This window comes from Ailuropoda melanoleuca, chromosome 14 (assembly GCF_002007445.2).
Source record: "Ailuropoda melanoleuca isolate Jingjing chromosome 14, ASM200744v2, whole genome shotgun sequence".
In the NCBI taxonomy this organism is placed as follows: domain Eukaryota; kingdom Metazoa; phylum Chordata; class Mammalia; order Carnivora; family Ursidae; genus Ailuropoda; species Ailuropoda melanoleuca.
This window is the reverse complement of record NC_048231.1, coordinates 50,691,272-50,706,068: the sequence shown is the minus strand read 5'-3', so window position 1 is coordinate 50,706,068 and position 14,797 is coordinate 50,691,272. Positions and strand designations below refer to the sequence as shown.

At 44.0% G+C, this 14,797-nt stretch overlaps 1 protein-coding gene across 6 annotated transcripts in view; it reads left to right on the top strand.

The window, feature by feature from the left end:
* The window catches only part of PTPRM (protein tyrosine phosphatase receptor type M), a 784,719-nt gene that overhangs the window by 683,498 nt on the left and 86,424 nt on the right, over positions 1-14,797 (top strand). For all 6 annotated transcript variants that reach the window (XM_019797919.2, XM_011222861.3, XM_034642281.1 and 3 more), the window contains one exon: positions 3,737-3,824. In XM_019797919.2, coding sequence (XP_019653478.1) covers positions 3,737-3,824 — 88 coding nt within the window. The remainder of the gene's footprint in view (positions 1-3,736; positions 3,825-14,797) is intronic.

Below are 14,797 nucleotides of genomic sequence, written 5' to 3'. Positions count from 1 at the left end.
AAAAATAACATTTTGCCACTTAAAAGTAATTCGCATAATTCCTGGATAGGGAATTGGGGAGGCTCGTGGCAATTTCTGCTCTCCTGCTGCTGCTTCCCTGCCATGATCCCATTATCCTATGAGATAAGAAAATTTCCTGTTTTGTAAAAGTAATCAACAGTTAAATGAAGTTTACATGACTTCTTTCAAAGTCTCTTGTTGTAAACCTTCATTTAGAGATAAGGAGATGTGATCAGGTGTGGAAAGCAACTGATGGTCACGTGTATTTAAGTAGGTGTGACACTGTTTCCCCCTTGAAAGTCTTTGTCAGGGGAGGGGTGGTACCAAAAGAGAAGTGGATTAAGAGTCAAAAAACATTGAGGTCTGACCCAGGCCAGTGTGTTATGAGTTGGTGGTGTTCCTTCTGCATCTCATGTCCCTCAGCTTGTAGAGCAGGGAGGCGTCTCCATGCCTGACCACTCTCCTGAGCTTTGGTTGAGACGTGGACTTGTTCATTCTGCAAACAGTCCGTGCACCGTAGCAAGTGCTTGGCGTTGGAGAGCACGTGGGCCCCACCTTATGAAAACATGCCCTGACTACGTGCCCTGCTCAAACGTGAGGGTTATCATTTCAGTGTTGGTTTCTGTCTGTTTCCTGGTCACCAGTTACATGAGAACAATGAGGTTAAGAGAACAATGAGATTAAAATAACTATTCCTAAAAGCAAGGGCTATCACGGGTCACCTGGGGAGCTCAGTAGGTTGAGTGATTAGCTCTTGGTTTCTAATCAGGTCGTGATCTCAGGGTAGTGAGATGGAGCCCTGGGTCAGGCTCCGTGCTCAGTGGGGAGTCTGCTGGAGCCCCCACTCTTTCTCTCTCTTCTTCTCTCTAAAAATAAATCAATAAATCTTAAAAAATAAACATTTTGGTTTTTTTAAAGATTTTTTATTTATTTATTTGACAGAGATAGCCAGCGAGAGAGAGAACACTAGCAGGGGGAGTGGGAGAGGAAGAAGCAGGCTCCCAGCGGAAGAGCCTGATGTGGGACTCGATCCCCGAATGCTGGGATCACGCCCTGAGCCGAAGGCAGACGCCTAACGACTGCGCTACCCAGGCACCCCAAAAAATAAACATTTTAAGTAAATAAATAAATAAATACAAATAAGTTGAAACAAGGCCTATCGTATCAGAAGGCCTGAGGTTGTCACAGATGCTAAAGGAACAGCTGTGATGTGCATACCATTCCCCACAGGAGTGCATCTTCTTGTGGGAGAGGGAAGGGATTCGTGTGGCTTTGCCTCAGGTGACCTGGGAACGAATGTTATCTTTACTAGTTGTGCAAGTGCCTCTCCCCCAGTCCACTGTTGATACTCTCCTTCCTCTCTTTCTTTCTCTCTCTCACAAACACACACACACAGGCACACACTCACACACACACACACTGTGATAACGTTCACCCGTGGATTCCATAGATTCTCCTGAAAAACTTCAAGGCCCCTCACAGAGGCTGTTCCCTTCTTCGTCTTCCTACAAAAAAACAAAACCTGAGAACTTTTAGATGGGTGGAAAAGGCAGAGGGAATTGAAATTGGCAATTACATCACGACACACTCAAAGTAGAATTAAATTGTTATGAGGGCAGTCAGATAATAGTTATTACTCAACTGTAAAATAATTGTCATTCATAGAGTAACAAAGACACTATTCAGAAAAAGAGTATGACTCTAAAAGCCCCGAAGCTATTTTTAAATGCATATTTCATAGCGGAATAAAAGTTACATGTCTGAATAAATCCTTTATCATATATGGTCTTGCTCTTGAAGGAATTAGCTAGTGATTTGTACTGCTAGTGTTTCTATTGACTTAATGTATTAATAACCTGAAAATGTTTTTTTCCTTGTATTTGACCTGTATCCTGCAGTATTTACCCTTCAGTTAGCAACATACGGTGTGACTCTATTAATAGAGATATAGGTATATAGTTCAGCTGATCCTGGTCTGCCGCCGTGTTTTCTCAAAATGATAAATATAATGTAGAAACTGATATGGCAATAAGGTGTCAAGGGTGATCATGACTAAGGTACCTGAAGTTAAGACAGGCAATTTAAAACTGTAACACTTACGTTCACAGTGTTATTTTTTCTCTCTTGCGTGTCATAAAGTGGGGGGTCCTCCTGCTGCTTCGTTGTATGTGGAGACTGGTCCCAGTGGTGCAGCGCTGGGACAGGGCTCTCTTCCAGCCATTCTCTGAGGGGCTCTGAGCTACACGGTCACAGCAGGATCAATACGCATCAGGTCACGGAAAAGGCATGGACTTCACAAACTGTACATAGGCAGATTTTCCAAGTATTTGAGCCCCTCGCACACTTCAACTGTGCAAGTAAAGCTTTATCTTGAGACCATCACCAAACACTGCAATCGCTCATACACTTCATAACAAATTATTGGATTCCTACCATGAGGCATCGGCTCCACACAGACAACAATGACAACCACACAGTCCCTGTAAAGTCTCAGGGAGTTTCTGAGCTGGTGGCAGAAACACTAGAATGAGCTGAGCACCATCCATGGCATGGTCAGGTCCTGTGCGGGATGCCAATGGCGAGACTTTCTCGTGGGGTCTGAGAGCAGGTGTATCCTACCCCCCACAGCAGGAGTCATGCAGTTTAACCAATGAGCCGGAACTGGACTCGTAGAAGGAGATAATAAATAGGTTTTGTTGAACCACAGACTAATCACTGAATATTGCTAATGGTTGGAAATGGCCAAGATGGCCAAACACTATAAGAGAGACAGAAATTACAGGCTTCAGTTGGAAAGAACTTGAAAAGCCATCCTGGGCGTTTTTGAGGGTGTGAGTTCCTGATACCACATTCTCTGATGTAAAGCGTCTCAGAATGGTGTTGTCTTCATCAGCTTGGCCTTGATGTCTGCTTCCTCCTCCTCTCATCTTCTTTCCCAGTTGGTACCAAGAAATATAAGAGTAGCCGTGGCAAGGACAAGAAGTCAGTTTGACTAACTGCTTCTTGCTTCCATCCTTCTTCCCCTGACCTTTTATATACTTGGCTACACAAGGATAAAAGGGAATGTGACTTAAAGTGGAAATAAAAGTCCCAGATTTTGTTTTCACCTGTCAACTGATACCAAAGGACATTTTCATTATAACTTGAACAGAAAAAATATATATCTGACTAATAACATGAAGATTAAAAATCCTGGGCATAATAATGCCAAATCCTTAAATAAATGGACATCTAAGCTCCATTAGAAATGAAGAGAAAACTCTGGCAGAATTTATTACAAGATTTTAGCCTTGAAGGCATGAAGTCATAGCTTCCCTACATTCACAATTTCAACCAAAAATCACCTTCTTTCAGTTAGCAATTGGGAAGAAAAATGAAATCTTTGTATCTCTTAAAAGAGTAATGAAAAATGGTAATATAATTAAGAAATTGAGAAAAATATTCATTTTTTCTGTCTCAAACTAAATTAAAGTAGGATAGAGTGAACACCACCATTTTAATGGATTGTACAATAAATTATGGGTTCACTCTTCAGCCCCCCATCTGTGTGTGTAATGTATTAAGTAAAGGAAAACCAAAAGCAAAACAACGTATTTAATCCGTCCTCATTCCTGTGAACATCCTTTTCCTTTCTTGACCCTTGCCATGCACTTCTTCAAAACAGCCTCCATCGTTAAGATCCCGTGTTTACAGCACCAAATTGTCATTCTTTGTGTCACTTTTCTCTTTCTTCCAGAGCTTCTTTGAAGGGCAGTCTGCACCATGGGACTCCGCTAAGAAAGATGAAAACAGAATGAAGAACAGATATGGGAATATCATTGCCTGTAAGTGTTGACAGTGTAATTGTGCTGTGGTATAACTTTCTTCTCGCATCTGCTAAGATTGACCACCAACCTCACGCGGTGAGAATTTACAGTGCAATTACCGCCTTCGTCCTTCTGGAAAAGCTGGTGTTATGCTTGTGTTAAAGAAAGGAAAAACTACCTAAATACCCCCAGTACGTCAATGCGTCTTGCTGTGGGGCTAGTTTTACTTTCAGATTTAAGGCTTGGGTAACATAGGTAATGCTAAAATGCTGAGAAAGAAGATGCATTTTAGGAGTAAACATAATAGTCCTAATGTTTCCCAGCTGCTACATGAGAATGAGTAGAAATAATGATGTGCAACATGCCTTAATGCAAGGAGCTCAGAGTTCTCAGCAAGCATTAACTCATTAATCCTCCAGACACTCGGGTTAGGTAGGTCAGTAATAGCCCCGTTTTAAGGACAGGAAACGGAAACTCAGAGGTTAACTGATAGTCCCCGTATCACAACACTCATTAGCAAAAGAGTGAGGATTATATCTCAGAAATTCCCAGTTCCTGTGAAGCTGACTGTTACCAATCCATAATGCCTTGGACGGTTTTTAAATCGAGCCCAACCTCATTAATGTTCCGTAACGATGCTGAGACGCGTGGTAGATTAATGAGCCTCCTTCTCCCGGGGCTGGAGCCATCCGTCCCCTGCATGAAACTGCTCCAGGTCACACGGGACTGCCCCAAGGTACTGACGGGTACTGACAGAATTCATACTATTTCTGAAGATACATAAATTGAGACAAACAAGCAAACAAGCCAACAATGTGGGAATAGAGCTGGAGAGCTTGTAGCTCCGTGTCTTACTGCTATTGAGAGAACAAACTAGAAACGTTTGGGTAGTCCAGGGAACAATGTATTAGCTTTATTGATTGTGAAAGTGCAGTGAAATTTTATTTGTCTGAGTTAACATTTCTTGGAAGGACAGGAGAGACTGCCCGAGAGAAGTTTCTGTGATTGTAGAAGTGTCCTGTGTCGACGTTACCTGAAACAGTAGCCACACGCCCCATCAGTACTTGAAACATGGCTGGTGCCACCGAGGAACTGAGATTTAAATTGTATTTGACTTTAATTACTTTGGATTTAAATAGATACATGAGACTAGTGGCTCCCACTGTGGGACGGTGCAGATGGACAGTGTGTTTTATTGTGAAAAAGGAGGGCATGGTTTACACATAGCAGGAATGAATCGTCCTGACTGCGCATGAGCACGCCCTGTTCTCCCTCTGGCCACTCCTAAGTCCCAACCACTGGTGTTGCAGGCACAAGTGCTAGCTTTGTGTTTTGTCTGTTCGTTGACTTAGTGCTTCGAGTGGTCGTGTCAGAGCCCTTGTTAGTCAGAAGGCGCTTCCCTAAGATCTCAGGCTTCGTTGCCTCTCAGTGGATTCAGTCAACACTTGGGAGCACCAGACACCAGGCCCCACAGTGAGGATTCCAAGGTGACAGGGACGAATGTGCCCACCCCCAGGACAGGGCAGAGTGGGCAGGTAACAGCACTGTGCCGCCCGTCCCATGAGGTGACAGCTCTGGTCTGGAGCTGTGTGTGCAGTGCCATTGGGCTTAGGGAAGGAGAACCTGACTTCTCACCAGAGAGTGGTCATGGGAGGAATTGGTTGACCAATACAGATCCTTCCAAGTTCCTTCATAGTCTCTGGGAGAAGCTAAAGCTTTGCACTGTTAGAAGGATCCAAATTTCTCATAATGGCTTACAGGGTTCTCTCCAGGAGTTCACTCAGCACTGCAGCAAGCTCCAGGGGCGTTCACAAGGTGAAATGGGGAGTTCCCAGCATGCCCTGGGCCTCCCTCCATACCAGGTGGTCCTGCAGTCCCCCTGACATCCCAGATGTGGCCTCCTGCTGCCCGCACAGAAGGCAGTATCAATGCGCGATTATCCGTGTGCTCAGTAGAACTTTCAGCCTGCTCCTTCCTGATGCCGAGTTCATCCCTGCACTTGGTGGGCACTTGAGGAATATTGCTGAATGTTGAATGAAAAAGCAATAAAAGCTAGCATTTGTTGAGCACTTCCTATATGCTAGACGCCACCGTAAGCACATTCCACGTGTTAACTCACTCTCTCCCGTGAAACAGGTAGTAGGACTGTTTCTGTCTTACAGGTGAGGCAGTGGAGGCATAGAGAAAGGTTACAGGGTTAATAAGAGGTGGAGGCAGGATTCCAACCCGGGAACAGCTTTTATAGCCGCTGTACAGTGCACAGCTGGACGGCTGCCCCCGCCGGCTTGCTACCACGTCTGAGCTTTTCTCCCTTCAAGTCATGGTCTGCAGGGGCCGGTGTAGGTGACAAGAGGCAGCTCCCCGCTTCCCATAGGGCCCTCCCCACCTTCCTCTGACCCCTGCAGACCCCTGTAGAGCAATTCCGGAACTGCCACTGCTCAGTCTCCTGCAGAAGCTCTTTGTTGATGACTTTGGTCCTCTATTTTCTAAGAAGGATAGTGGGGGCAGGGTCTCATGTACGGATTAGTTGTTAACCTATTGTCATTAATTGTCACCTAGCTGAGAATGGGTGCTGAGGGGAACAGGATGTCAGAGGACATTTAATAATGATCCGGGGGTGGGAAAGGCAGTAGGCGACAGGACAGCCTGTATCCTGCCTGGTCTGGCCTAGGGGACCACCGGCTGGACGGCACTGGTCAGCACTTTGGAACATAGGGTAGGAAGGGAAACAGAACCAAAGATCAGCGTGGTCTAACCTACCTCCCAACATGATTGAAATAAACATTTATACTGCCTTTTTTTGGGAAGACATTGATAAGACACAAATTCTATACAAATATAAAATATTTTAATTCTACTAAGTGCTGTTCTTGTCTTCAGGTTGAAGCATGGTGAGACAAAAATGACCTGCCTGTGATCACACGAGGAGGTAGTCGTCCTTTTGTGATGTAAAACATATTTTTTTTCTAATTTAATTATTTGGGAAAGTTTGTTTTTATAGACCCAAGTAGAGGTACGGCCCCTCCAGGCAAACACGACAATGGCCTACATTGATTGCTTCTTTTCTGTGAAAAGTCTGTAGGCTCTCCGTGGCATTCCAGATGGATTCTCTCCTATAAAGTTCTGTTCAGCCTCCAGAAGCCCCACCCACCTTGTCTCTACCTTGATCTTCTGGATATTGGGTGTGCCTCTGTTTTCCATAGAAACATTTGGATATCATTCCTCTACCTGGTTTCTCCTCAGGCTGGGTTGAGAGTGTGTGCTCAAATAGACCAAATAATTTATCCCTTCATTCAACAAATATTTCCTCATCACATACTATTTGCCGGACACTACTCTAGGCACTGTTACGGAAGGATGATTAAACATAATCGGGCACTGCCCTCCCAGCCATTACCATCCAGGGCAGGGCTTGACAGACTCTTTCTGCAAAAGGGCAGATAATAAATACTTTAGCTTTGCAGGCTGGCCAGTCTCAGTTCAAAACATAGATGCAGGGGCGCCTGGGTGGCACAGCGGTTAAGCGTCTGCCTTCGGCTCAGGGCGTGATCCCGGCGTTATGGGATCGAGCCCCACATCAGGCTCTTCCGCTATGAGCCTGCTTCTTCCTCTCCCACTCCCCCTGCTTGTGTTCCCTCTCTCGCTGGCTGTCTCTATCTCTGTCAAATAAATAAATAAAATCTTTAAAAATAAAAAAAAATAAAAAAAAATAAAAAAAAAAAAAACATAGATGCAGGTGCTGACTCATGGTTTAGTGAAGAACAGATCCCGCTGGGACAACGTTTCATTTCTACCACCCAGGGCTCACTTCTACCACCACCATCATCTTCTTCAGCCCTCAAGACCCTGCACTTAGGGCGGATGATTTTAAACCCCTGTGTGTAGGCACTGAATGTTCCATGACTTTACATCCAGGGGCCAAAGCAGACCAAAACACATGAACTGGTAGGAGAAGGGTACACGAGTGAGGGGTGGACTAATGAGAAAAGACCTGTTGGACAAAAGAGAAGAACACAGGATTTGGAACTAGAAGACGCAGATGGGGTCTTGGCCCCACCATATACTAACCTAGTGACCTTGGGTAAGTCATGATCATTCTCTATGTCAGTTTCCTGAGTTTCACCTATGGAAACAAATGCCACATAAAAAGAACACTGATCGTTAGCTGAAAAAAAAAATCACATCTTTTCTTCTCATTACTCCTGTGTTGCTCTTTACCCTTTAGTTTAGTGGATTTGTAGGTCATTTAAAAACTTTTTTTAAAATTCATTTATTTGTCAGATTTTAAGAGAGAGAGCACAAGCAGGGGGAGCGGCAGGAGAGAGGGAGAGGGAGAAGCAGACTCCCTGCTGAGCAGGGAGCTGATGGGGGCTCCATCCCAGGACCCTGGGAACATGACCTGAGCTGAAGGCAGACGCTTAACTGACTCAGCCACCCCGGCGTCCCTAAAAACTTTTTTAAACTCAGCATTTGGAAGCTTCAAGTTCAAATGATGAGCTGGTAGGTAATTGCAGGCGCCACATTGCTCCCTAATTGTTAGCATGACTCTGCACAGTGACCCGAGCTCCTGACAGGCTGTCTCTGGGCTCCATTTCTGGGTGGTTTGCCTGGCTGTCCCCTTGCTGATTTTCTACCTCTCATCTGCCCTCCATCCTGTTCCCTCTCCGTCTTTCAGTGTTTCTTCATCAAGTTGCATTGTTTGTGCCTGTGCTTTTCTAAAGACAACATCAAAAAGAGACTTCTGTGCCCCAGCTACATCTCATCCAGTCTTCTATTCTTCCTTCTCAGTTGCTGTGGCATCTGGAAACCTTTTCCTGTGCACACGTGTTAATCTTTTGCTTTTTTCCATGTATTTTTTTATGTATCAGAATTATTCTATATTACTTTGTACTGAAGCATAGCTGACACACAGTGTTAGTTGCAGGTGTATCACATAGCAATTGGACAAGTCTTTTCTGTTCTGCTGTGCTCACATGATGATTTCACGTACAGATACATGTCAAATGATTACGGTAATCAAGCTAGTTAACGGATCTCACATAGTTCCCATTTGTGAGTGTGCAGTGAGAGCCCTTGAAATCTATGCTCTCGGCATATTTTTAGTATTTAATATAGGATCATTAACTACAGTCATCATACCATGAGCTCTCTAGATTTATTCATCCCACATAATTGCAGCTTTGTATCCTTTGGCCAACATCTCCCCATTCTACTCTGCTTCTCTGGATCCCACTGTTTTAGATTCCACATATAAGTGAAATCATGCAGGTTTTTTCTTTCTGTGTCCAGCTTACTTCACTTAGCATGATGCCTCCGAGGTTCCTCTGCATTATGGCAAATTATAATCTTTTTATCTAGTTTTCTGTTGTTTTTGGAAACCCCTCTAGAACTGTCTGGGATTATTTATGCAATTCCGTACAAGGCCCTACGCTAGCATATCCTGAGATAGCAGTCACTTAGGCCTCCTCCAGACAATTATTAATGCTATTTAAGTAGGGTATCCAAATCCTCAGATACCACCACAGTCCACCCCAGCTAAGTAGGATGAGTTTGATACTACCCATGGCTGCAGAAAACCACTGCCGTCACCTTGAATCCCAGAGCTGCCCTGGGCCGGCCCTTGCCCAGCCTCAGAGTCAGGCTTGCAATCCTAGGGAGTGGCCCCAAGTGGGTGCGAGAGCCCCAGGTTGTTCTGACGAATCATTTCATTCAGGAGCTGCTTCATTTGAGACTATTTATGCGCCTTTACTTACAGCAGTGAAAGTAAATCTTCAGTGTTGTTATGGAAGGATTTGAGATAAAAGGAATAAAAATACTTCTCCAAATCCCACTTATGTACGCACCCATATCAGTTTCTCAATAGGCATGGGGACGCGTATAACCATCTCCCCCCCTAAAAAATGATGTAATTGTAGAAAAGTTGGTTATGCTGCCTGAGATGCCTACTTCATAGCACCTAGACCTCGGGAAAGACCCCAGCCAGGAGGAGGAGCTGAGGATTTCCATCACCGTATCTTAGAAATTCCCCTTAGTGCTTTTCAGAGAACATAAGAAGCGTTGGTAATGATCACATTCACAGTTCAGCAGCATCGTTTGCATATAAAATGGTTTTAATGGTGCTTAAAAACTGCTTATTGGCTTTTGCTCTTAGGTAAGTAAAAGTTTTCCCTTATTGACATTATAAATGTGCTGAGCTAGTCCTTTCCAAATATAAACAAATACCCCCCTTCACCACACCACAAAAACAGCCCTCCTGATTTTCTCAGTGGTTCCTAATTATAATTAACTTTGAGCCTAAGATACACACCAAATCTCCTGGCTAACGGGAACCCCTTTGAGCCTGGGGTCCTCTTTTCTGGGGGCTGGCAGTTGAAGATAAGGAGCCAGAAATCTGCAGGCCCTCCCAGGCTCCCTCCCCTCTTTCTATGGTCCATTCAACAAAGACGCACTGGTCTGCCATGTGCCAGGCTCTGTGCCAAGCTAAAGGAATTCTTTCAACTGATATTATTGAGTGCTTACTACATGCCAGGCACTATCCTAGGTGTCAGAGACAGAATGGAGAACAGAACAAAATTCTTTGCCTGTATAGTACTTGACATTCTTATGGTGGCAACAGAAAAAGTCACTAAGTAAACTATATGTCTTATTAGAAAGGGAGACGTGTAACAGGGAAAATGGAGCAGGGAAAGGAGATGCGTGGGGCAGAGGTTGGAGTTTTTAAGTTGTGGTCAAGAAAGCCTTCCTGAGAGGACCAGGTGCAAGTCTAGGCCTGACATAGGTGTGGAAGGGAGCCAGGTCCAGGCAGAGGCCCTCAGGGGGCAGGCCTGCCCCAGCGTGGTGCCCAGGACAGCAAGGAGGCCAGCATCACTGGAGCAGGGTGAGGGTGAGCAAGGGCAGATGTGGAAATGTGAAGAACTGGGGTGACCGTGGTAGCTCAAAGTGGACACAGCCCCTGATATTTTCCAGGGAAGGGGCAGGGGAGGGGAGACTTAAATGATTATACAAAGGAATTAAATGATTGCTGAAATACATGAAATAAAGTTAAGGGCCACAAAGAAGAGGTATGTGGTATGGTGAGACTCTGTAATGTGGGGATTGACTTCTTCAGGCGGTGTGGAAAGGTTTCCCTGGGGATGTGAAATGGAAGACGACTGAGTCAAGGGGTAGAGGAAAGGGGTGCTGCAGACTGGGGGTGCATCACGTGAGCACATGCTTCACAGGAGAGAACCCCCTGAGTCTGAGGAACTCCAGGAAGGCTAGGTAGCAGGAGCTGGGAAGGAGGGGTAGGCCAGCAGAGGGGGAGGGGGCGGTAAGTGGAAGCCAGACCTGCAGGGCCTTCTAGGGAAGATTAAGGATTTTAGTGTTCATTAGAAAAACAAAAGGAAACCTCATCAAAGAGTTTTTTGAGGAGAAGGGTGGGGGTTGTTCATCAGATTAGAATTTGGAAGTTTTAATCTGACTGCAAAATGAAAAATGAATTGGAATGAGACCCTAGTTAAGAGATTCTTTCAGTTGCCCAAGTGAAAAGCAAAGATAATGTGGACTAGAAAGAAGAGAAATAGATTTAAGAGAAGTAACTGATCAGATCGAATGGATTGGATGTGGGGTAAGGAAAACAGAGGAGTCAGAGATGATTCTATGTTTCTGACTCATAGGAGGATGGATGCGTGGTGCATGGACAATGAGTGGATAGACAGCTGGAAGGACGGGACACTTACTCCAATGGGTAACACTGAAAGGGAACCAGATTTGGCAGGGAGCTCAGGGATAGGCGTGATGTTGACAGCAGTAGAAAAAGCTAATGAATTGAATCTGGGGACACAATGAGATGCCTGTGAAACACTCAAATGAGATGTCCAGTAAGAGGTTGTATTGACTGCTCTGAAATCCAAAGAGGAGGGATCTGGACCCAAATATAAACCGGTGAATCTTGGAACGTAGAATGGTAGTTGAAACCTTTGGCATAAGATTATCTGTGGAGGAAGCGTGGAGGGGATCCAGAGCACTCCCGGGACCCAGCCTGGAGGGTCTTCAGTAATGGGAAATACTGAGGCAATACTGCCTAATGTGTACAAAGGAGCATTGTCTCATGGAGAAGAGAGATAGTATCAATAGTATCCTGCTGAAGGATCTAGCGCAATGAAGACTCCGATGTAACAACGTGAGAATTATTTATGAAATTAGCAAATGGTGCTTTGAATGGACTAGGCAGGGGGTGAGGAGGCAGTGAGTGAGGACATGACTGGAGGACAGACAACTTTATGAAGGGGAAGAGAAGAGGGTCCCTTCTGAGCTTTGGTTTTCATCCTCATTGTTACCTATGCCCTCCTGTTCCAGTTTCCCAGCTCATAGTGAGGTATCTAAAAGGGGAGTGAAACCTTTGACCCAGTCTGTCCCACCTGATTCTTTGAACCAGTGACCCAATCTCAATGCTCGTGCTGAGGACCAGTCTTCCAGGGTTTGGTTCCGTAGCACTGTGCTTGTCTCTACCAGTGGAGCCCCTCGAACAGTGTGATTTCTCAGGAATCCAATAGTGTCATGATCTAATGTAGGAATAAAGGCAGATGAAGGGAGGATGATGGGAACAAGGGGTTGGTTGGATAAGTATGAGCTGGCAGGGAGAACTTTTGGTGTTAAAAATCAGATGGATGAGAATAAGTGAGAAACAAATCAACACAGCATGTTTTGGAAGGCAGAAAAAAAAAATCTCGAAGAATTAGGCAAAATGAGAGTCAGGGGTCCTGCCAGGACACTGAAGATTAAAGAGGCAGGGGCGCCTGGGTGGCACAGCGGTTAAGCCTCTGCCTTCGGCTCAGGGCATGATCCCGGCGTTACGGGATCGAGCCCCACATCAGGCTCCTCGGCTGGGAGCCTGCTTCTTCCTCTCCCACTTCCCCTGCTTGTGTTCCCTCTCTCACTGGCTGTCTCTATCTCTGTTGAATAAATAAATAAAATCTTTAAAAAAAAAAAAAGTTTAAAGAGGCAGTGTCGCTAATTGAGGGTCTAGGTGTAAGCAATAAACACAGCAAGACTAAGGAACACATAAAACCAGCAGCAAGAGCAAAGATTAACATGGAGCCTCCTACCGCTAAACTCAAAGGTTCCTTATTTTCTTGGTGCTCAGAACCAGCATGGCCTGAGCATCCAGTTGGGCACAAGCAGGGACACCAGGCTGGCCACGCAGGGATAGACCTCTGAGCACTTCCCATCCTTTCACTTGTCTCTTTTGCATCTTGTACCTTGAAAACAGTGCAGCGCTAGTGTTTGGCAAGTATGTAACCACAGGAGAAGCAAAGCCATTATTTGCGGAAATCAATTGTAATTAAAATTAATTTTGAGTCTCCTCTCAGAGGGCAAATGTTACTTAGATCATTGTAATTCCAATTTACCTTAAATATGTCATCAATATTTAGCAGAAAGAGAGAACTGGTTGGAGGTGAAATATTATCAATGACACACTCCCCTTCTCCCACTGTAGTGATATCTAATCACATACAAGTGAATTGCAAGGCTATTACCCATATCCATCGTGTTTAAAATGAAAATGTTAAAATATTTGAAGCTACTTAGAGGTTTTTCAAATATAATGTTATGTGACAAAAAGGGTATAATTAACCCTTTTTAGAGACTTAGAGTGAAACATAGAGACCTGCTTTAAATGTCTAGTTACCCCACTGCTAGTGTATGAATGCACACATCCGTAAATGTGAGCATTTACACATCCATAAATAAACCATGCACACACATAAATACCCACGTTCGTTCATACATAAACACACACACATGCATACATAAGTGTACGTACGTGGGGAGAAACACCAGCAGATCGTAATTTTTCAGTAGTAAGCAATGGTTTGTTATGCTTTATACCAGGTCTTTAGGTGCCTGTTTCTTGTATTATTTTTGCCCTATTTCTTATAGTAAAGGCTTTTTTGAAAGGAATGAGAGGAACAGCAACAAGGCCTTTACATAGATTTTCTCAAAATCTCAGTTTGTTATCCTTTTTGATGGGCTAACATTGAGTTGTGATTATAATATAAACATTTGTTGGATTTTGATCATATTCCAGTCATCCGTGGCTACGTGAGTATCTTTTTTCCCCAATTATAAAATCAATTCATACACATTAAGGAAAAATTATTCAGAAATGAAAAGTTAGAGAAAATTGCTCAAAACCTCACAACTAAGTTCGAACCCTACTAACATCTTTTTTGTTGTTTTTTCCTTCGTCTTTTTCTATTTCCTGCCTTGAGGTTGTTGGATTTATTTCTTAAAGTAAAAATAGGTTTATTGTTTTATTTCTGATTCTAAAGACAGTATAAACTGTGTAGACAATTCAAATAGTACACAAAATCATAAAGGTGAAAAGAAGTATCACTCCAAATTTTCCCACCCAGCAGAAATCCCACCCTTTCACTTATCCCACTATGCGTTTTTACACATATACACAATTATTTCATATAAATAGACTCTTAAGAGACATGCTGCTCTGTAACCTTCTCTACTTCACCCCACTATGTCATAGAGATCTTCCCAGGTAAAGAAATTAAAGCTATAGTAATACTTTTGGATGATTGTATCATATTCCATTGTTTTATAAAACTGTTGGTTCACAACCCTCTTCGAGCTTCCTGGGTGTACTCTGAAACCACCTCCCAGACACAGAGGGAAGGGAGAGACCAAAGAAAGAGGCAGGGAACTCCAGGATTGTAATTGGGAGTTTTAATAAATAAAGGGAACTTATATACAAGGCTTGTCTTGGGAGGCAGCAAGATGAGTGGATCCCTGCATTGCCCGCCATATCTTAAAGGTTTATGAGGAGAACTTAACTAGGTTCAATCACTTACATCATGCAAGCGTTCTCAAAACCATATCACTATCTCAAGACTATGTCCTTGGAGTAGCCTCTGGGAGCAGGAAAAACAAGCAGAACCCACATTCCAAGGATAATGGGAGGATGAGTGAGGAACTTCAAGTGCCCTGGTCCAGCT